Here is a 23,227-nt window from a genome sequence, read left to right on the forward strand (position 1 = left end):
TAAAATCTTAATCAGTTAATTCTTAGTTTTATTTTTAGCTTTCTGAAGTCATAGGTAAAACATCATTAGCATATTCACTCCACACACTGCTGTATAAACAGTTATTCCACTCAGGTAGGGGTGGAGCCCATAAATTATGAACTTTTAACTGTATTTTCTTCAGTTTTACAGTTTTTGCTAAATTCATACTACATCAAAGTAATTAAGTAATAGAGAAACAATTAAATGACTGAAAAGTTCCTGTTTTTTTTTTATATTTATTTACCAGACTACCTTAGAAATTTGTTTGGGCATTGAGCTACTAAATTAATTTTTTCAACTTATTTTCTTTATTTTTTCCAAAGAATCATGCTGACAGATTTAATTATTTTTTAATTTTCTTTTAATTATTTCTATTTTTTTTATTATTTCTTTATTGTGTAGACAAATCAATACATACTGTTGAAATTAGTTTTTTCTTATATTAAGATATTTCAGGTATTAAATGTTCAGTTAAACTTCTTACACTGATGTAGAGGGAGTTTTACTGGTCTGACCCACTTAACATCAAAGTGGGCTGTGTGTGGCCCACACTGAGATGAGTTTGATGTCCCTGCAGGATACTGTATACTGTTTTTAATGAGAGTGTTTGGGGGTTGATAAAGACTTGCAGCCTCAAATTAGTAACCAGACAAGACCTAGTTATGACTTTCTGACTCACCAGATCGGACTTAAGGGGACTTTCCTTTGGCAGACTCAAATAATGAAGTCTGCATATGTGCAGATAGTCCTAGAGAGCAAAGATTGCTCTAAATGCTCAGCTTCAAATATTTTGTTTCCTGCTTTTGTCTCTGTATGACGTCAAAGAGAGTGAATGTACTCCATATGGTCATCTCATGCACACTGCTCTGGCTGTGAGCACAGATGCCCCACCCACCTGCTGTTTGCGAGGGGCGACCAATCAAAAGAAAGTTAAGTCGTGCTAAAGTACCCGAGTGGAGTCCAGTAAAAACAGGTGAAGCTGGAGATAACCAGGATTTAAATGATCGATGTGAACAAACTGGGCGTTTTAGGAGCCCTGCATCGACTTTCAGTACTCCTAAACTCCAACAAAAGATTCACTTCTGGCTATGCGATTGTCTGTCAACGATAATCAGCATCAGTTTTCAACTCCACTGTCACCCCAAACTCATCTCAGAGATATGAGTGACATGGCAGTGAAAATAGATCCTGACAGGAAGCTGCTCGGCTAAAACCTCGGGCAGGATTTGACTTCTCAGCTGAGAATGCTGCCAGCCCTGATAAGAGAACAGACGCTGAAGCTCTCAGCAGTATGCTGACCACGTGCAGCAGTGGGTTCAAGTTGGTGATGGAAAGTCGCTCAAATAATGCACTTTTTTTTCCCCACAGGAAAGGACAGAAAGCCTCAGCGGGTCTGCTAAGTGAGTCATACTTTAGATGGATGTGAGCCAAAGAGGAGGCGAGCTGCCTTCAGGTGTACAGTGAATCACGACTGTGTTCTTAAGTATTTCACGTCTTCTCACATCACCCCAGTGCACTAGTCCATCTAACCTGTGCAACCACACAGATCCTGAGCATCCTTTCGCAAAAAGCTTGCCTACATACAGTAACATCATAAAACACACTCACAAATCCACAGTTATTAACATGTGTACAGTTTTCTGATTGATAAAGCACTTTATTTTCTCTAGCTGTGCATGTTGGAGAATAAACAGGGCAGCTGCTGCCACACAGTGGCTCATTAACTGCAGCACATCTTGCCGTTCGTCAGCGACTCCCACCCAAACACACACACACGCACACACACACACACACACACACACAGAAACGCAGACAAGACAGCCTTCAATAAAGCAGCAGCACGTACATTACAAAATATATATATATTTTTATAGATTGTATGACAACAAAGCACTTTTTCATGGCACTTTGTGATCACCGTGACAACCTCTCAAGAGAGGACAAATGTGACACAGAGCAAGTCTGACGAGCAAACGTTCATAATGAGCAAAGAACAGCGTACAAAGAAAAGTGATGCACAAATACAGCTTGGCTACAGGCTACACACACCGACATCCACCACCGAAGGGGACACGACAACGTTTGTGTGAGGGGGAGTGCTGTGCTGCTGCTGTGTGTGAGTGGTGCATGTGGAGGGAACAGTGGAAATAATCCCACTGTGTATAGTTACACATACAGTACTCGGGATGGCGTTTCACTGGCCCTGAATTGAATGTACAGACAGACACAGAGTGGGTAAACGCCCTCCAAATGTTGGCTTTATTCTATCTAACAGCAGTACAGATGTAAACAGATGGGATCATTTTAGCTACAATCTCATCGTGAGACTCAGACTCACTTAAAGATTTAAAAGACTGTAAGGCCAAAAAAGGATTCTGTTCACAGCCTGATATAACTGGGATTAAACAAACTCAGAGTTTCGCAGCAATGAAATGCTATATCCACGCTGGCAATCGCCGGCACCAGCGGTTGTTTAACCTGTTCATTCTTCCCATCCCTGCAGATGGATATAGCATTTCAGTCTGCAACTCCTGACTGGTAGCTTTGATACAACTGTCACCACAAAAAACCCCACAAATATCTCTACACGTGACATAAAAGGTAGAAATTCACATTTCAAATAGGGGATGGCAGCCAATCCAGATTCACTTTCATTCAGCCGTAAGCTCGGTGGAGCGAAGACGAGGACGTCTGCTTCTCAGGTTTTGGTGCAGGGATTGGCTTTCATAAGAGAGACCAGCTTTTTTTTTCTTTTTTTTTGTAAACTTTCCCTCCCTCCACATTTCTTTATCTGTATGTGTCTCTCTCTGCCAGATTATCAGCATCAGCTACGGGCCACAGCAGCCAGTCTTGTGCTTCTGAGACTCGATGTAGTCGTGTATCTGGAACTTGGGCTCATTTGGCTGCTGCGTCGCTCTGTGCTTCAGCTCCCTGATAGAGAAAGAGAGAGATGCAGGAAGTTAGATGCAGAGGTGGCAGATGTGTGGGATGGAGCACAGACAGGCTGAGCAAATAAAGAATATGAGAAACGAAGAGAAACATATCAGGATCTCCGTGTTCTGAGATTTTATCAGAATGCCTCAGGCGTGCTATCATTTAATCTGACATCCACTTAAGACTGCCATCACATTACCATTACAAATCACCTGCATTAGTCTCATTTGCAGGTCTGGAAGCACACGTTATATGCAGTCATTGCAGACTTCATGTGAACCTTTTGTAGATTTGCTTCCATTCAGTAACTCATTAAAATACAGCAATCACACACTTATTATTTAGAGTCCAGAGAAAGCCTGACATGCAAACAGTCCCATACTAATAATAATTATAGACAACAGGAACAAACAACAAACTAAACAAAAACCAGTGGTTTGCAGTAGTTGAAGAGGAAGGCTTGATTGCATCAATTTAAAGTCTGAGACAGAGAAGAAAAAAAACAACCACATAACCGAGAGGAGAACATCAGAGTAAACAACAGAGGTCAGGCGTATGCATGAAGCGGATAACAACCCTCATGTGAAAGCTCAGCGTTCATTATTCCACAAGCATGACCCGAGCTGAAGAGAATTCATTAGTTTGTTACCTTTGTCGACCGAGCACAAAAACATGCACAATTTAGTGCAATTTATATTCAGTTCGTACTGCAAAGGGTTCTGTCTTTAAAAGGAGAATAGCTTTTGAAGTCTAAGATACGAGATATCATCAGCGATGATTTTCCCTGCACCCCGCAACTTCATTTTTTATTTAGAAAAGAGAAGAAAGCCAAATGTTGATTGTGTGAATGATTGTGTTTACAAGGCCAGCATTGGTCGTCCAGCTTTCTTGGCCACTAATGATCCTCAACATCAAATCCGGGGCTTTTTTCTTTGTTTTCTTTTCTTTTCTTAATTTTCTTTGCACAAGTTTGAGGTCCGTGGTGAAATTGACAAATAGGCTACTTCCAGGCAAGTGGTGGAAGTGGTGCAGAGGCACACAAGAAGGGGAAAAGTCGCAAAATTTAAACGTATATTGTGTAAAATCTCACCACTAGATTTCAGTAAGTTCCAGATTGCAGTCAACTGAAGTGTGTTTTCTCACCCCTTCTAATTCAAGTGCATATTCCAAGCTGTGGTGGCCCCTGTGGGACAAACACCTCTGGCTGCTGTTTATCTGTAGTGAGTGTAGGGCTGTCAAGCTGCTGTTTACCTCAGGTGTCAATATGCTGGGTGTCCACATGCATTTACTCTGTTAGCTGTAAAACTTTGTGAAAGGAGTCTGATGCAAGTAAGTGAGTCTCTAAAGCTCACTGCTGTCTGATGACAGCAATACCGAGGTGAGTTTTTGAGGATATCCTGAACTTTCCTGTCAGTGGGCGTTTCTGTTAGCTGCTGTTAGTGAAACAGTCTTTGAAGTGGATCTAACATTGTCGGCTTTGGACACTCTGACAGAAGTTACACATTAATCAGTGTATATTTATGAATACAACATTCTTTTTGTTCCATTAAATAAGCTAAAAAATGACTCATTTTTTTTATTTAGGTATAGGAATAATCAAAAGTGTGATCTACAGACTCTCCACGTGGCAAAAATGAATGAAAAAGCTATGAGACCCAGAAATAAAATCTATGACTGATAAACTATAGCTACAAAAGAAAAACACTTTACACTAACTAGATCGGTTTGTTTGTTTTTTTGCTGATATATATATTCTGTGCAGTCTTTTTAGTTTACTTTTAGACTGAGTACCAGGTCATTTTTTAAATAAACCTTTAGTCCATTCTGAGATCAGGCACTACGCTACAAGGCTAAAAGTGTATTGACCCTTCAATACACTTTTTGGGTGATATCCTACCCATATGTGACCATTAAAGATGTTATTCTAAAATTATGCACATTAATAAGCTATTACATAAGCCTAGAGACTTCTGGGAATAAATCCCATTAGAGTTTATAAACTGGCTCCAAGGATGTGCCCAAATTCAGCCACAAATACCACTGTAGTCTATGATCCAGTTTATCCCAAAGCTACCGGATGAGGTTATGGTTAAACTCACCCCACAATGCTGGCAGCATATTGTTTAAAAAATTAAATGTTGTGGGATTTCTTTTTCCCATATTGCAACCACCCTGTTCCAAAAAAGACAAACAGCAGCAGACCAAAAGTATTCAAAACATGCACCTCGTGCTCATAACTGCAACAGAACTCTGACTTGGTCTGTCCAAAACCTTAATTATTTTTTTGCCCCATCACCCATTTAATTTATTTGTTGGTTTTGCATTATTTTCTTCTTGGATCACTCAGTACCTCTTAAGATTCAGGCCATGCACTGCTGTATGACACTCCTGCCTGACAGGAAATCAAGAGAGGGGAAGACATGCAGCAAACGGCTCCTGGTTGGAGCTGAACCCAGACCACTGCAGCATGTGGTTGTCTGCTAATGCACCAAGCCAACAAGATGTCCCAGTCCCAGTTTAGCCAAGCTGGCACAAATCATGACACTACCTCCACTGTGCTTCAAAGGTAGAATGAGCTGCATTATATATATATATACTTTTACTAATTTCTATTGGGAACCAAGCTTTGTATGCCCTTATTTATAAATAAGAGCACCTCTACAACGTACAGTTCAAAAGCCATCTCTTAATAGATGTGACTCTAAGTAACTTTTGGATATTTGTCACTAGTACAGAAGTTCAAACAATTTTTCCACCATCAGTGATTAGCCAGTATGAGTTTGTTTTATTATTTGAGTCAGATTATGTTTTTCTTAATTAGAGGGGAAAATAAAATGCAATTATAATATTAATATTAGCATTTGATCATACATCTCTTAAACCTGCATTATTTGCTCTTTGTAAGACTTGAGGAAAAATGTAAAAAAGCCTGAAAAATTAAAAAAAAAGAATAACATAATATTACCCTATTATGCTACCATGGCAACAAAACTGCCTACTGTCACATTAGGCAGACATATTGGTGCTTTACCTGGTAAAATGATGCTATGTGCATGCTGAAAGCCAACTAAATCTTCAAAGCCACATTCTGTAAAACCAAAAATTATCAGCTGACCTACACCAAAGTGGGTTCCTCGCTCCGGTCAACTAATTTCCATTACATAATGTAATCTCATCCATTGTCTAAACATAGGTATTGATTACAGGAGGTTTAAAACTTACTTTCCTATAGCGTGAAAAGCCAGGTCCACATTGACTCCAGTCTTGGCACTGGTCTCCATAAACGGTACTCCATATTCCTGAGATGGAAAAAACATTAGAAGAGTAAAGACTCTCCTCTGCTGTGGAGAACATAACCACTTGAAAATGTCACGCATTACCTTGGCCAGCTTCTCTCCGTCCTCCGTCTTCACGACCCTCTCTGCAGCCATGTCTGACTGTAAGACAGCAAACGGAAAAACAAGTCATCACAGTGTAGGTGACGGGTCACAGATTCACCATGCCATCCGCTACATCTCGTCAGCCGGCACATCCTGTCTCTTATCTGGCAGCCGGGCCGCCAGCTGGTGAGCCAGATCTCCTTCAGACTGGTGAAATGTCAGAATCTCCACCTCCAGCAGAAGACCGATGCCACCAGTCCTGCTGCTTTCACAGCTAACAATCTGAGCTGCTGCTACGTGACATCTAAGACCCTTGAGACGAGTGAGTTTTCTCTGAGCCACCAGAGGGAGCTTTTAGATATATTAGCAATGACTACTGTTGCAGTGAGACAGGAAAATGTCTCTTTTCATCACCAGAAGCGCTGTGCAGGAAATATTCAATGCATCGGCCGCTTGAAGCAAATCAACAGCAGTTTAGTGAGGCACTGTTTTTGGATGAATGTATCCTTAATAGTCATGATGATGGAATAACACCGGATGATGGATGAAAGCAACAAATTTAAAAACAGGCCGTCTCTGTGTGCACAAGTGTGCACATTAAAAGCACACAAATCAGAGGAGACACGCAGCAACACGATCAGGACATCAATTTGTGCGCTTGTGAACGTTATATTAAGAGATTAAGAGTTTGCATTCGTGCATGTGTGACAAAGTGTGACAACGGTGTGTTAAAATTGTGCGAAGGACTTGTTATGCTCCTAATCTTTTATGTAACACTAAACGGAAGCTATGCTCACCTTGTTGCCGAGCAACATGATGACCACATCCTTCTGGGCATGCTCGTGTATTTCAGTCAGCCAAGCCTTCAAAAGTAGAAAAGATAGACAGTCAAAGGAGGAGAGGTTGGGGGGTATTGGTCAATTGAATAAAAAAAAAAAAGAAGCAAACACCACCAGATGAAGCAAGCGCTCTGCTGTTCCTCCTGAGCAGTGCGTTATTACCACCCTCCAATCAATCATGGTGTCACTGAGTCACTCTTGTCCTTGAATGCTTTTATTGCTTTTCATTATTGAAACTGTGTAACCAAGCAAATGATAACATCTTGTCATTCTAAAGAGAGAAGATGCTACGGGCCCCCGCAGTACTTTGCATGTAAATAGAGTTTAACGTTCAGCTTGAGGGGGCTTGGGAGCAGGAAGTGAAAATAAACACAGAGCAGAGAGGAGCAATGAGAGGCAGAGGCAGCAAAAGCACAAGGGGGAAAGTAATCTGAGAAAGTCTTACCCTGATGTTGTCAAATGATGGCTTGCTGGTGATATCATAAAGCAGGAGTAACGCTGTGAGAAAGGAAACATTTAAAAAAGGGCTACACACTGCTTTGCTTCATTACCTACTCTAGACCTTCCCCCACACGGAGAGCATCAGGAAGTAAAATATATAAAAATGCAAAGGTTACCTTGGGCATCTCTGTAGTAGGCGTGCGTTACACTGCGGAATCTCTCTTGGCCGGCTGTATCCCAGATCTGGGTAACAAAGCACACAGTTACATGGTATGCAAACACTGGTGTGCATCCTGATCCACCCTCACGAAATACAAGACAGCCTGTTGTCAGCAGCACGCACTGCGAGCGATAATACCTCTCCACAAAGCTCTAACGCAGTAATGAGTGAAGATTTGATTCAAATCCAGAATCTGAGTAGTTGAAGTTAGAAGTTAAAGCTTGCAGATAAAGCTAAACTTTGTGTTTTTGTAGCTTTTTGCTCACTGGTCACTTCATTAAGTACACCTTGCTAGAACCGGATTGGACCCTCAGATCTGCCTCAATTCATGAAGATGCTGCAAATATTCCTTAGAAATTTTGGTTCATGTCAGCTGCACGTCATTGATGTGAATCTCCCCTTCCACCACATCCCAAAAGTGCTCTGTGGGATTGAGATCTGGTGACTGTGGAGGCCGCTGCACTACAGTAAACTCATTGTCATGTTCAAGAATCCAGTTTGAGATGATTTGGTGACCATGTAGCCTCGATTTCCTGTTTCCTTAGCCCATGTTACACCCTCAGAGATGCTCTTCTGCACATTATGTTCAGAACAAGTGGTTGTTTGAGTTACTGCTGCCTTCCTGTCAGCTCAAAGCATTCTCCTCTCACCTCTGGCATGGAGATGCCCAGAGATGAGAGGCAGTTCTCCCAGAGAACTGCCGCTCACTGGATATTTCCTCTTTTTTCAGCCAAGTCAAGAAATGTTGTTCTGGAAAATCTCAGCAGATCAGCAATTTCTGAAATACTCAGACCAGCCCATCTGGCACCAACAAACATACCACGTTCAAAGTCGCTTTTAATCATCTTTCTTCCTCATTCTGATGCTCGATTTGAGCATTTCGCCCTAACCATCTCTACATGCCTAAATGTTGCTGCCATGTGATTGGGTGATTAGATATTTGCGTTGCAACAGCAGCTGAACAGGTGTACCTAATGAAGCGGCCCGGGAGTATAATTATAATAAATGACCAGCTTGCCCGTTTAGCTCATTGTCTTGCAAAATTACTGGCTCTAGTAGAGCAACTGCTAAATTAGTTGGCCTAGTGTAGCAGCTGTTTCACATCCTTAAATAAATCCTGCATTTTTACTATATTCTAGGCATTTCTCAGCATTTATTTTACACTATTATATGTATAACAAACACAAACCAAACTTTAAGTGCATGAAAGCTAAATTAATTAAAAGCTGGCTGCCAAAAAAACACCTGTAGTTCAAAATCAAATGAAATTAATCTAGTTGTTTGTATATAGACATGTGGTGTTTCTGTTAATTCAGCATGTTGGCAGGTTGTGGAGCTGCTTCTGAACTTCCTGAACCACTATGTAGGTTAACATACAATATTAAGCTATATGCTTTTAAAAAAAACAAAAACCTAGTGTTTCCAAAACACAAATCAAAGAGCGAAGCTAGTCACACTAAACAAATGTTATGATTTGTAATGTAAAATAAATGGTATGAGGAAATGCTGAATACATCCTATCCACCTGCTGCAATTCATCCAGCCCCTTTGAAGTCTCTGAACCGTTTTGAGACTTTAGATTTTCTGCTGTTACTCATTACGTCTAGTTTGGGATTAATCACAGGATTTTTTTTTCTAATGTATAATGCTTGCAGAAAAAGAGAAGCTAAGATAGCAGAGGAGTCTAAATCTGTTGCCACCCACTCAGTGTTGAATGAACAGGTCATGATGATAGACTGCCATGTTTTGGGGGACTGTGTGCCAACAACATGCTGCCGGAATAAAACCCCAAATTCCTTTTTACTATCACAATATCTTTAACTGGATATATTTAACAGTAGTTAAAATCGCAGATTTCATTTAAAGGGAGAAATCACTTTTTCTTTTCCAGGTAATTTTGGATTCTCTATAATCTCCCACCCTGGATGAACTGAGGTGAACCTAAAGCTGAGGCCATTAAAGCTGCTTGAGGGATGAAAGAGGAGCTGTCATGCGATGAGGTGAACTGCAGGCAGACATCGACAAGGTGCAACGCTCTCACCTGTAGCTTGACTTTCAGGTTGTCGACATCCACCACTTTATTCTAGGAAAACAAGGAGAGTCTGCGTGAGACAAGTCACCATATGCCTTAGAAACTGGAGTGCTGCGGAAATGGCACAGAAATGAATGACGAACATCACAGCGGACCAAAAAAGCTCATGGACTCAGTGTGTGACAAAAAGAAACAAGGCGACTAAAAGTGGCTTTGAATGCTGGCAGGGAAAGTAATTTGCAACACCCACACAACAGCGAGGTCTTTGGGATAAGAGACTTAATTACACAACAGTGAGAAAGAGGACTGGCAGCAGAACAACGGACTCCCCCGTTAATTTCCTGCTGCCCTGTAGGGGTGCCCTCTGATTTCCTGTTTTAAAAAAAGAAAAGAAAAGATTGGTCTAAAATAGTTTAGGCGACCAGGCTAAAAAATAGTGCTGTGATTAAGATGCTGCAAATTTTGGTACTGATCCGATAACGAGTAAATACAGGGCCATTATTGCAGATACCAATCCCAGTATCGATACTTTTAACCCATAAAGGCAGCAGGTGAGAGCAGTGTGTCATGATTTATGACATCAGTCTGGGAACACATTTTAATGAAGGCTAATGAGTATTGTTTTCCACAATAATAGATTGACACAACAAAACACAGATTTTACACTTTCATCTATGTGAAATCTGTGAATATAGTGCATGCTTGAAGTTGGAGGTTTATATATATATAAATTACTTAAACAAAATTCAGAGGTTTACATACTGAACTGAGGATAGAAACAAAATATCAATCCTGTTGCACTAGTATCGATCCAATACCAGTACCAACATTCCTATCGATACTATCGATGTTTGGATAAACTGCCCACCTCTGCTAAAACAAACAAACAACAACAACAAAAGACTAAATGCTGTGGCTGAAATGAGAAAACAGATTTTTGGGAAGGGTGCAAAAGAGGAGCAAACAACACGAGTTCTCCCGTGCGTCGCATCATGGGGGTGAAGGGAGAGTTTGAGGGGGGGTTTCATGCCACCGTGACCTGCAGGACGAAACCAGGTCACATGTATATTTCAAGCATGTACTGCAAAAACCACCACGACACGAAGGAAGTATGACTCGCAAGTGCACTTCCTTAATCAGTCTGAAACTTCATATCAGTGACAGGTCGTCTCAAACGCTCCCTGCCTTTCCTGCAAAGCACGGAAGCACGCACGTCAAAAAGAAAAAAGACAGAAAAACAACATAAAAGCCGCACAGAAACACAAATAACGAAACCTCTATGACGTGTGCAAGGCTGTCACTGGCAGCAACGAGCTGCCACCTGCTGAATCGTCTGCTTTTGGCGGAATGGACATGGTTCAACCCCTGCATTAGTTGCCATGGGTTTCCATTTTCTCCCCCCCACAAAATTATGACGTGAGAGGAGCCCGCATGCTGAGTAACTGCTACAAGGAAGCATGCCGAAAATAGACCGGCCATGTTACAAGCTGCAACAACACGCTGCCTGTCTGCCTGTGCATGCGTAGAAGACAACCTCTTCACCTTTCTCCCAAAGGTGACAGCGAAAAGTGACTCTCTGCCCTCAGTCTGACACTACAAACGAATGCAAGTGTTGATTGGTGTTGATGCATTTTATGAACTGGCTGCAGCACTTGTTGCTGAGCGAGGGGAGGCAGAGTGAGAGACGCTGATGCTTCATGTACCTGTCAGACATCCATTACGCTCCTTCGTGTCTGCACCTCCATCCAGAGAAGACAATACATCACTTTGGCTAATGCAGCACAATTTCCTCCTCGAACCACCCCCACCCACCTACCTACCCCCTACTTGACTTGCCATTAGTGAGAGTGCTTTGCTCTGATTGGAGGAAAACGGGGAGGCTGAGGATGAGCCTGTCCACTCGGTCCGAGCAGCACATTTGCCCGTTTGCATCAAATTCAGCACTGTGTGGGTTGTGTGTGTGTGCGCGCACATGAGGTGTGTGTGAATAAGAGCTCGTCTGTCAGCATGGTGACTCCTCCAGGACTGAGCTGAGCTGCAGCCAATCTTTCCAGGAGACAGGGACGTGGGCAGGCATCTGCCAAGACATTTATGAAGCAGTCCGCAGCCTAACAGCACAAGTGGTCTGTGAACTCCACTGATTTTTTTTTTTCTCGTTTGTACATTTGGTGCTATCATCGCAGAATGACGAAGTGTTCCTCGCGGAAACTGCAGAGTGATAATTGGGTCGATGTCGCTCGTTAACAGACAGATTATTGTTGCTTTTGTTGTTTTTAGCATTAGGTTGTTTTTGCACACGTAAGTTATTGCTTCATATGATTAACAAGAATAATAACCCGCACACGCACACACACACACGCACGCACACACACACACACACACACACACACACACACACACACACACACACACACACACACACACACACACACGCACACGCACGCACACACACACACACACACACACACACGGAAAGGCTCATAGAGAAATTGAGCATCATTATGACTCATTGGGTGAGTTCTATAGAATCTCTCTCTCACCCTAAAGTCAATTCCAACGGTGGCTATAAAGTTGCCTCCCAGAAATGCCCCATCTTTGAAGCGCACCAGGAGGCATGTCTTCCCCACGGCCGAATCTCCCAGCAACATCACCTAGAGCAAACCCACCACCAAAGAAGAAGAAGAGGGGACAACAGGTTACAGCTGATCAAAACAGACAAACAAAACAAAACAAAACAAAAACCCACTGACACAAAAATAAACCGACAGATGTGCGTTGCATTAAACACACTGCATGAACATTTCACAGCTGGAATCATACAGTTTGACACCCACGACCACGCTGTGCAGTATATCATGTCAGTAAGCTTTTATAATGTAGGCAAATACAGCCACAGTACACTACAGTGTTGACTTAGCTGCCACCAGGATGTGACACTTTGCAAGTGGGGGGGGGTTAAGATGTGATCAGCCAACTCTGTAATTTTACTCTCATCATTTTTTTTATTTTATTTTCAGCAGGCACCCCTTTCCAATCAATATAATTACAACAACGGGGGTGCGTAATTATACAATCAATCCAGCAGCGAGAAGGTGAAAATATTACACGTTGCTCACACACAGAGTCATGTCTGCTTCAACAAAAGAAAAAAACACACCGTGCAAATGCACACGGGCTAACACAGTTGCGCTTTAATGCAAGTTTTGCTGCCGTCTCTGTGAGTTGATGGAACAGTGTGAAAAACCTGGGCGGCTCTCATTCAGCAGAAGCTGTGAGGAGCAACAAGTACACCCTCTGCAAACATCTGGGCGGACAAGGATTTAGAGCCTCCTCAAAGAGAGGCTTATTCAGCACCAAACCGGGTGGATGACTTGTCTGCTCTGCTGTCATTGTGCAAACTGTAAAAAAAAAAAAAAAATAATGGCCTGCTAAAAGGCAGAGCCTTCAGATTGCATTTCTTTTTCTCTCTCTCGCTTGTGATCACCAGTGAGCGCTGCACATGTGAAAAGTCAATAATCGTGTTGCTGCTACTGCAGGTACACCCAGCTGCTGTCACAGTGCAATAAATGTACACACCTGTTCCAACAGTAGCACCACGAAAAAAGGCAAAAACAAGCCCCCCGAACACAGACACAACAAGACGGAAATACACACCTTGAAGGCAATATCGTAATACTCGTTAATAGAAGCGCATCTCTCCAAGACATATTTTGATGTGCCGTTTTTTGCCTGCTTCTCCGTCAACGATGCCTTTCTCGTGGACATCGCAGTGCCAAGGGAAAGAGCGCAGGCTAAAGAGCCTCCCCCCCTTCCAAAATTAAAAATTAAAAACCCCAAACAGTTCCGATCTCCGAAGGTGTCCAAGAAAACAAAAAAAGGAAGAGAGACGCGCACCGAGCCTCCAGCGAGATCTCCGCCAACTCAGTCCCAGTGTCCGCCAGCCTCCACCTCTGCTCGCATACTGCGTGTGGCCACGAAAGGATCACCTTCCCAAGTAAAGAAAGGAGGAGAAAAAAATCACACCTCAACTCGCGCACTGTGAGAAGACGCGGAAGAAGACGGTCAAAACTTAAACATCAGCTGCAGCGGCGCCATCCAGCAGTCAAAAAGAAGGCAGCGATGACAAGCAGGCGGAAACATTAGTGTGATTGTTCAGAGGGTAGCGGTGCATCGTGGCGTGGGCAGATCATTAAGTGAACAGCTATGCGAGGACGTCGACGGCGGCTCCGCGGACGGTGGTGTGTCTTTCACGCTGACATTGGAGCCGCGGGGGTCAGACGCGCTGACGGCTGTGTCATCTGCCACAGGTGGTGGTGCTCGATCGCGAGGATCAACCCCCCAATACACACAGGTGACAGGTGGACGGACGGACCGCTAGTTTACAGACCCACAAATCATACTTGGCTGTTCATTTACACCATCATCAACATCGCTGCGCACACACAAAAACCTCAGCCATAATATGTGCCCCATTTAAAAAAAACATTTATTTTGTTATCCTGGGACATTCTATCCAGTCTTGATGAACTGGTTCGAGTCTTTTGTTATTCTTGCGTTTCTTGATCGACCAGTTTTCTTCCCAGTTTCCAGCTACAGCAGCAGACAGTGTTTGTCTCCACCTGCCGTTCGGAGAGGAGACTCTCCGCGCTCAGATGGGACTAAGGGCGGCACGGTCACAGATCATTAATGTTACGTAACTGACATGCGATCTGCCGCTCAGATATATGAGCTCATGAGTCCCCGTCAGCGGCAGCAGCGTCTCCCCCTCTGGCATTAACATAATGAGAAAACAAGGAGCTGGGAATGTCGTTGTTTTGTGGTTTCCTAGCCGTCTGTGTCCACATTTGTTTTCTGTTTTACTCCTGAGTTTCTTTTTAAAATGGAGATTTCATTCATTATGGAGGGAAAAAGCGACCCCAATCTACGTGGCTCTGTGTGATCCTTTGTTAAATCATGAGTTAACTGTGATTAACCACATTCTTTTTTCCTGGAGAGCTGAAAGCCACACCCAGGCCTCATTACTGCCAGACATGTTGGATAAAGAAATCAATGAAACGGAAGCTGTCTGACAAACTGAAGCAGGCTAAAAGATTTCAAAATGCAATATGTCTGTCTGGTTTGTCAGTCATCCAGGTCACAGGACTCTAAGGAGCCTGGAAAGAAAAGCGAAAAGTCCAGTCACTTTTCTTTCCAGGCTCCTTAGATGATTTCAAAATGCAACAGATTTCTAAAAGAAACAGCTGAAAAAAGGCGACTGGAATCTATGGAGAAAACCACTGCTGACCAAAAAACACAAAGGCTCACATTTGCCAAAAAAAAACATCTTGATGATCTCCAAAATGTCCTGGGAAATATTCTGTGAACTGATGAGACCAAAGTTGAACTTTTTAGAAGGTTTCAGTCCATCTGCGTAAAACTGACAGAGCATTTACAGAGAACATCACTACCACCACAGTCAGACATGGTGGTGGTAGTGTGATGGTCTAGGGCTGCTTTGCTGCTTCAGGACTTAAACAACTTGTTGCAAATGTTGGAACAATGAATTCTGCTCTCTACTAGAAAATCCTGAAGGATGATTTCTGACCATGAGTTTGTCCCCTGAAGCTGAAAGGCCCCTGGGTTCTGCAGCAAGACAATTATCTGAAACACACCAGCAAGTTGGCCTCTGAATGTCTAAAAAACATCAAAACTAAGCTTTTGGACTGGTCGAGTCAAAGTGTGGACCTAATTCAGATTGAGATGCTGTGGCATGACCTTAAATAGGCCATTCATGCTTGAAAACCCTCCAGCGTGGCTTAATTAAAACAAATCTGCAAAGAAGAGTGGGCCAAAATTCCTCCTATGATGTGAAAGATTCACTGCCAGTTATCACAAACACTTGATTGCAGTTCTTGCTACTAAGGGTGGCACAGCCAGTTATTAGGTTTAGAGGCCAATTACTTTTTCACACAGGGCCAGGTAAGTTTGGATAACTTTTTCCCCCTCCATCAATTAAATCACCATTAAAAACTGTGTTTTGTATCGACTCGGGTTTTCTTTGTCTGATACTGAAACTTGTTTGATGATCTGAAACATTTAAGTTCGACAAATGTGCAAAAAAGCTAAGAATTCAGGAAGGCGGCAAATACTTTCACAGCTCTGTGTAAGTCTTTTGTTTTTTTACCTTCTGCCACTTTTGTCGTGTTGCTTTATTTGCTCAGTTATAGTAATTTAAATCAAACCTGCACAGTTCTCATTAAAGAACTCGCGTCTCTCACTCTCAGCAAATTACTCCACATGGAAAAACACTCACTAACCGACATGACAGAGCCGTGTCAGAGCAGCACGTTGGAGGTGCAGCTGAGGAAAATGAGTCAATTTAACATTTCAGATCGTATCAGATAAACTGTCAGTTACGCGTTCCTGCGTGCCCATTTTCCCCCCCGATTCACTGCTTTACGGCTTATGAAGAGAAGACATGTCTAAAATATCTGAACGCAGAGACTGAAAAAGCTTTAAATCTCAATTTGTTCCAGCCAGCTCAGCACAACTGCCTGAATTTCCACCTTGCTGATCATCTCAGCCAGGTCCTTTCAAAGTGTCGCCTGCAGACACCCAATGAAAGGCGCTTTTTGCACACCCTGTCTCACCCCTGACTTTAATCCAGCACACTTACGCTTCCAGAAGATTTATTTATTTATCTATTTATTTTTGTAGTGCATCTTTCTGCAGGGCTTTTGAACCTTGAATCATACATTTATGCAAACTTATGCAAATGTGCAATGCCAAAGCCAGTTTTCTACTTTCCCGCAGATTTTTTCCCCCTCCTTTGCGCTGCACTAATGGCAATGACACAAAGCCAAAGTTATCATCAGTGTGGCAACAAGGGGAAAAAATGCACCAGACTAAGCCATGCATGCCTCCTGTTTGTCTCCTTTGGCCTTCACTTGTCACCCAGCCTAACCCTCAGCCACACACACACAAAAAAAAAATGTCACAAAGCATCAAATCAGTCTTGTTGGAAGCATCTTTGCAACAAACATCCAGCAGCAAACAGCCTGCACGCCTCAGCATCCATCACTTGTGCTCTCCTGATAGTAATTTCAATTGTAGCATTGGCATCATTGACTATAATCCTTAACCCCTGCAGTGTGTTAAGGATTATAATGAATGCAGTGATAAAATGCAACATTGGCGCAGTGGAGAAGCGCCGCTGATTCACGCCGCACTTCACTGACACATACCGAAGGAGTCAAACACTCCCCAGCACCCAAACAGAGAAGATTTGCTTCGCAGCAAATGTCACGACTTTAGTGCAAACAGCCCATCACGGTGACATGTCCCTCAACACTCGGGTGAAGTCAGCGGCTTAATGAGGTGGGAGGAGGAGGGAGAGAAAGCATACACATATATATACTCACACACACACAGACACACGGGCGAGCAAGGCAGAAGTATGAGTGAGCCAGAACAAATACAGAGTGGGTGGGGTGAGCGGTGGACATGAAAAGTGGACTCACCGTGAAGCCGATGCCCACGGTGGAGGTGAAGGACCCTGCGATGAACTTGCCCTGGTCAAACTGAACCAGCAGGGAGGTCTTGCCCACTCCGCTGTCCCCCACCAGGATGGTCTGCAGACAGATTTACAGAGAGACAGAGGCAACATCATGCAGGCTTCAGTGCTGCAGCTTCTACTTGTCGCCCGAGGCCCTGCGCTGTGTGGGCACAGGCGGTGTAGGACAATGCGTGTGTTCATAGGCTGCTCAGTGTGGAGCTCTGTGCTCCATGATGCTGTGTGACAGCCGGAGCTGGGAGTCAATAACAGCAAAAAGGGGGAAGCACAATGGGCACCGGTGAAGCGGGAATGTAATCGGGTTATGTGTGCGAGATCCGTGCTCACGTCTCAGACTGATGCCTCACATCTGCTCCTGTACCCTCAAGGTGCCACCATCTCTCTGTTACTCCCATTTTTCTCTTAGACATCACAGATTCACCTTCAGTTCTAACTGTTAACCTAAGTACAGCTCATCAAAGTAAAGAGCTTTGCATACAGAGGTATTAACTAACAGGTAACATGTTATAATACAGCCTGTGACTAAAGGTGTAATTACCCTGTAATTACATGGAATTTTAGTGTACTTTATTTAAACTACAATATAAATATATTTACCTACAAATACTTACAGGTAGCTACACTAGAATAAAGGGGTAAGAAGTCAGAGTTTACATGAAACAAAGAAATTACTATGTTGTGAGTACATTTAAGTTGTGTATAACTCATTTTAAGTAGTGTGCAATGTGCCAAAATAATTTGATTAACTTTAAGTATCGCATACCTATGGAAATTTCACAGGAAACAAACTATTCTTTCAGTAAAGTGTTGAATAATATATGAATTCTGTGGAAAAATAAAGTGTATTTCCCCATCTTACATCCATATTATGGAGTGGCTTAACTTTGGCTCTATAATAGGTCACACACATTTATTTTCACTTTAAGCTGGTCAGGGAGAACAGTCTTCGTCACATGTATATTTGTAATATACATAAAAGGACTGTTGAATAATAAAACATCCATCACGTACATTAACCTAACGAATATTCAGGTGAGTTGAATGCACTTCATAATACAGCCCGTGCACTGAAAAGTACAACATATTTTGGATGTAAGTCTGGGAAATATTGTTGGATGCAAAATTACTATGAAATTGCACTTAAATGTTCTCACAGCAGGGTAATATCTTTTTGTCTAAAAGCCAGACTTGCTACCCCCTTATTCTAGTTCATCTACCTTTAAGGATTTGTAGGTAAATATAATTACATTGTAATTTCATATAAAATATGTTGAAATTTCTTATAGTCATGCACCACTTTATAAAGTGTCACCAACTAATTTTAGTTCAGGCTAGTTACAGTTTAGTAAAACAACTTCTTAGCATCAGGTTAGGATATCTTAAAAATAAGCAAGTGCAATCTATTTATTTTCTTCTGCTTGTCCAAATTAGAGTTTGGAGTCTATCCCAGCTAACCTGTCCATCACAGGGTTTACACAAACAGACAACCATCCATTCAAATTCCATACAGAAAGGCTCCAGGCTGGATTTGAACCCAGGACTTTCTTGCTATGAGGTGACAGAGTTAACACTGATCCACTACCACGCTATGCATGAGGAAGAATTATTGATCCTCCTGCTGAATTTGTAAGTTTGCTCACTTTAAAAGATCAGTGGTAGTCAGATTTCTGACCGGGTTCTTTGGAAGTGAGCAAACTTACAAACTAAATTCAGCAGGAGATCAATAATTATCCCCCCCCCCCCACTGCATCATGTCACATATACATTACAGATCACAGTGGATCAATAGAAAGAGCACAAAAACGTCACATGTGGAGGTTTTAAATCTAAATATATGGTTCTGGGCAGCAGAGTCATTATAGTTTTGTATTTTCTCATAGGTTTGAACTTTTATTTCATACTGACATTCATACTGTTGGTTTTAGTTCGGTTTAGTTTCAGTTATTTTTTGATTGTTTGTTTTAGTTCATTTGTTCAAAATCTTTAGTTTTAGTTTAGTTTTTATTACCTTCAGTGTGAGTTTTAGTCTTTTTAGGTGTTGTTGTATATTGTAAGTCATACTAGAGGGAAGATTTAGGAAAATCAGTGCAGGTATTACAATAAAAACACACATTTTAAAAGCAGTGGACTCACAGTCGTGTAGACGACCAAAGCCTCATCAGGCAAGCTGTAATATAAATGTGTTTTTATTTATAAAATCTTGTTTCCCATTTAGTTTCAGTTTAGTTTTAGTTAACTATAACAACCGTGCTGTGCAGTAACACTACCATCATCTCACCTGGAAGATACAGCAGGTAAAATAAGAACTGAACACGTCAGCAGTTTTCTAAGTAAATCTATTTCTAAAGGTGCCGTTGAAATGAAATTCTCACCAGATGTCTTAACAACCCATCCAATCCACGCATGCAAAGAAATCAAACCATAGATGTCCATAAATTATGTGTAATAATTTGGTCTTTTAAATTTTATTATTTATTTGCAACATAATGTTGATTTAAGAAAATGCTTCGGCAGCAGTTTCACCAGAAGCTCACGTGGGGCCATAACTCGTTAACACAGTGATTCCCAAAGAGAGAGCCAGGGCCCCCTGATGGCCTTCAAAGGTACTGCAGGTGAGCCAAAGTACTTTCTCTTGTAATTTGATTAGAGTGAAGATTTAATATTTGGGTGGAACCCCTGGGATTTTCAGGGTGTTGACTTTGAGAATAGCTATATTACCACATTAGGGTCCTACAGGGGACACGTTTCTTTGGAACAAAAACATTTTGGTGGTAATACTGCAGTTTTACTTGATTTGTTATTTTACTGCCAGCTTAATTTAACTGAAAAGATCTCACACAAACATGTTTTAAGACTTCATGCAGGTGTGAAATGTTCTTGTACACGTTTCAGACTGAGAATCTGACGCACGCACAAAAGCAACACGCAGCGCCACAGAAACAGCCGCTGGCTCTGTTTGCTGAGGGTCATCCATCACCCCAGCTGCCATCTGCTGATTTGCCACCGCAGCTCTGGCAACAACTGGCCTTGTCGCCATGGTTATTGTCTCCCTGGCTTCTAGAGTACCCAGCCTTGAGGTCCTTGGCAGCAGATGCTTGCCTTCTTTATTGACATTATTCACCCCACCGCCTCCCCACACACAGAAGTCCTCCTCACCCTCCTCCTCCTCCTCCAGCAGGCCAGACTCCACCGCCTGCTTCTTATCTGCAGTGTCAAGGAGCTCAGATAGAGTGCAGCGTGACAGCAGGCAGCCTCTGTACGCCTCACTTTAATCACCGATATTCATGTTCTGCACATTCAATTTGCTCCCCACATTAAAAATCTAACAAGGTGACATGCAGACCGAACATCTGAGGCTATGTGGCTTGCTCCTTCGCTCTCCAGCGTGCTTCCTTTTGATGGAAACTCCGGAGCAGGGTGCTTTTAGTTTTCAATAGCAGATATAACATAAAGTGTTTGCTTGCATCCCTTTCACAGAGGGAGCAGGTATGAGCACCTGAAGTAGAAACAATGCAGACCAGGTTAGATGTAGCGTGTGGCCCCCTCTGAAACCATCAGATTACTATTTCATACCACCTACATGAAATTTTGATGTCAGCATGCTGGCAACGTTTTCAGGACTGACGCTGGAGACGAGAGCAGCCAGGAAACAGAAGTCGAAGCACAGGAGATTGGTGGTGTGTATGTTATGAAGCGGGAGGTGGGGGGGTAACTACAGCTTTTTCAGAGACCTGTCTGAACCCTGACACTGAGGAGACCCAGAACAGCTTTAGAAGCCAGCAGCATCTCACAAACACGGTGTTTCGGCATATTTGGTGCTTTTGCTGGAGCCCAATTTTACATTTTGTCAAACTAGTTGTGACAGCGTTGCTACACTGCAGAGGTCTTTACATGATGAGATTAAAATTCTAGCTCAAACTGAACATCCAAAAGAAAGAGCACATCACCCCACGTCCCTTCTGGTAAAATGCTGAAAAGACTGCAGGTTTTTGCTTTTACAGTGCATATTTTATTTTCTACTTTCTCGCCGAAGCAGTTTCTTGTCACACGTTTTCATGTAGGACTTCAACATTTACTGGATATTTAAAGAGTTGAGAGCCAACTGGCTCAGTGCAGCCTGCAAACAAAATTGGAACCATCAGTATGTAGTATGTGCTGGGGCTGCTGGCAGGCTAGAACTCGGCAAAACAACAAATGCATCCATGAATTCAATTAGTGAGGAAGCAGGAGCTTGTTCTTGGCTTACCATAATAGAATACTTGTTTCACACATATCCACTAATGGAATTACGGAGCATTCAGAGTGATTAAACCATTAGACTATCTGCAAGAAATGCCCACAATCGGAGACAATAAACAGGATTTCACTTGCTTTGTCTTTAGTTAAAACTGTGCAGCTCCTGTGATTGTGACAAAGTCCAGAAGTTATCCTGCTGACCGATGACTAACGCGAAATCGGTGAACATTAAGTGATGTGCTCTTTCCAGCAAAGCACTGCAGTGTTGTGGTGATAACAGCAGTAAAGCTGATGATTTGAATGTTTTTCTCAGACCCAAACACACCAAATAAAAGGGGAATAAAAGGGGTTCTTAGACAGCACTTTTAGTTTTTTAGTTTTATCCAACATGTCTCATTCATCCATTCACACTCATAAATCATGACACACCGCACTCCCCTAACCCTGAGCTGTGTTCATAGGTTAAAAGTATCAGTATCAGCAATACTGGTCCTATATTCATTTGGTATTGATCGAAACCAAAATTTGCACTAGTACTACAGGGAGGTTATATTGGGTGGCATTAGATCACAGAGCGATTAGGAGATTATTGTTGGTTACAGATGTTTCCAGAAAATGACACAGAAAAGGAGTCACTGTGGAAAGAATAGTTAATTATTTAAAAAAGCACATCCTTTAGAAAGTTAATTTAAAAGTAAATTAAGAATTTTATGATTTTTTTTTCTGTGGTACTCTGTAATTTCAGTTTGTATATTGTTAGTTTCCCCCCATCATTTTTAATATAGTTACATAGATACCTTGTGTGTTAGTTCTTCATTATAAGGGTAGGTGATGGGCGTGGGCGTCTGTCCGTCCTCTGTGGATGACATGTACGCGCTGTCCGAGGAAACCATCTTCCCCTCCTCATCCATCCTGTGTGTATCCCAGCTGTCGTCCATCCTCTTTCTATTAAATACTATTTATCAGCTCCTAACCAAAAAGCAGGTGAAGTCCTAGAATTGAACTAACCGTTTATGCTTCCTCTCCATCCTTTTTATCACCCCGTCTTAATTCCTCCACCCCACCTTCTCTGCATGTCTCTTTCACCCCTGGATGGTTTATATCCCCATGCTACGATGTATAATTATGTTGAAACTAAATATTTAAAAGAAGGAGTTTTGGTCAGAGATGATAACGGAAGTGTAGCTTATACAGTATTTATGATGCAAGTCATGTTGAGCTTTTTAACAAGGAAGGGAAAAGGAAGTGTTCGGCGCCCCGGAGAGAGAGCCTCATAAATATCTCCCATCATGTTCTTGTAAGAGGGAAAACCCCTCAAAATGTAGCGGAAAGGTTAATTTAAGACTTTAAAATAAGAAGCATTTCCTCTCTATTTCCACTTGATTCAAAGGCATGTTAAGAATGAAAATAAGGAAACAGCTTAATGTTTTTTCGTTTTTATTGAGTCATCAGTCAGATCTGTCCTATGAGCTTTTTCCAGAGGCATTCAGTGAGAGGCTGAAGTTCCCCACTCAGATAAGAGCTCTGGATGACTCACCAGCCGGGCTGCTGCTTATCACAGCGGCACGGAGG

At 42.3% G+C, this 23,227-nt stretch overlaps 2 protein-coding genes across 2 annotated transcripts; both read right to left on the reverse strand.

The window, feature by feature from the left end:
* Positions 1 to 1,652: 1,652 nt before the first annotated feature.
* zgc:112183 (uncharacterized protein LOC550410 homolog) lies at positions 1,653 to 14,128 on the reverse strand. The gene is made up of 9 exons (XM_031732615.2): positions 13,522 to 14,128; positions 12,408 to 12,518; positions 9,877 to 9,918; positions 7,792 to 7,858; positions 7,620 to 7,672; positions 7,133 to 7,198; positions 6,336 to 6,392; positions 6,178 to 6,254; positions 1,653 to 2,952 (listed from the first exon to the last, which is right to left on the reverse strand). The coding sequence occupies exons 1-9, from the start codon at positions 13,630 to 13,632 to the stop codon at positions 2,850 to 2,852; spliced, it is 687 nt and encodes a 228-aa protein (XP_031588475.1). The 5' UTR covers positions 13,633 to 14,128; the 3' UTR covers positions 1,653 to 2,849.
* Positions 14,020 to 22,769, reverse strand: LOC120440020. Its single transcript, XM_039611570.1, has 3 exons — positions 22,453 to 22,769; positions 17,367 to 17,477; positions 14,020 to 14,241 (listed from the first exon to the last, which is right to left on the reverse strand). The coding sequence occupies exons 1-3, from the start codon at positions 22,591 to 22,593 to the stop codon at positions 14,020 to 14,022; spliced, it is 474 nt and encodes a 157-aa protein (XP_039467504.1). The 5' UTR covers positions 22,594 to 22,769.
* Between the last annotated feature and the right edge of the window lie 458 nt (positions 22,770 to 23,227).

The sequence above is a fragment of the Oreochromis aureus genome, linkage group 4 (assembly GCF_013358895.1).
Source record: "Oreochromis aureus strain Israel breed Guangdong linkage group 4, ZZ_aureus, whole genome shotgun sequence".
Classification (NCBI taxonomy): Eukaryota; Metazoa; Chordata; class Actinopteri; order Cichliformes; family Cichlidae; genus Oreochromis; species Oreochromis aureus.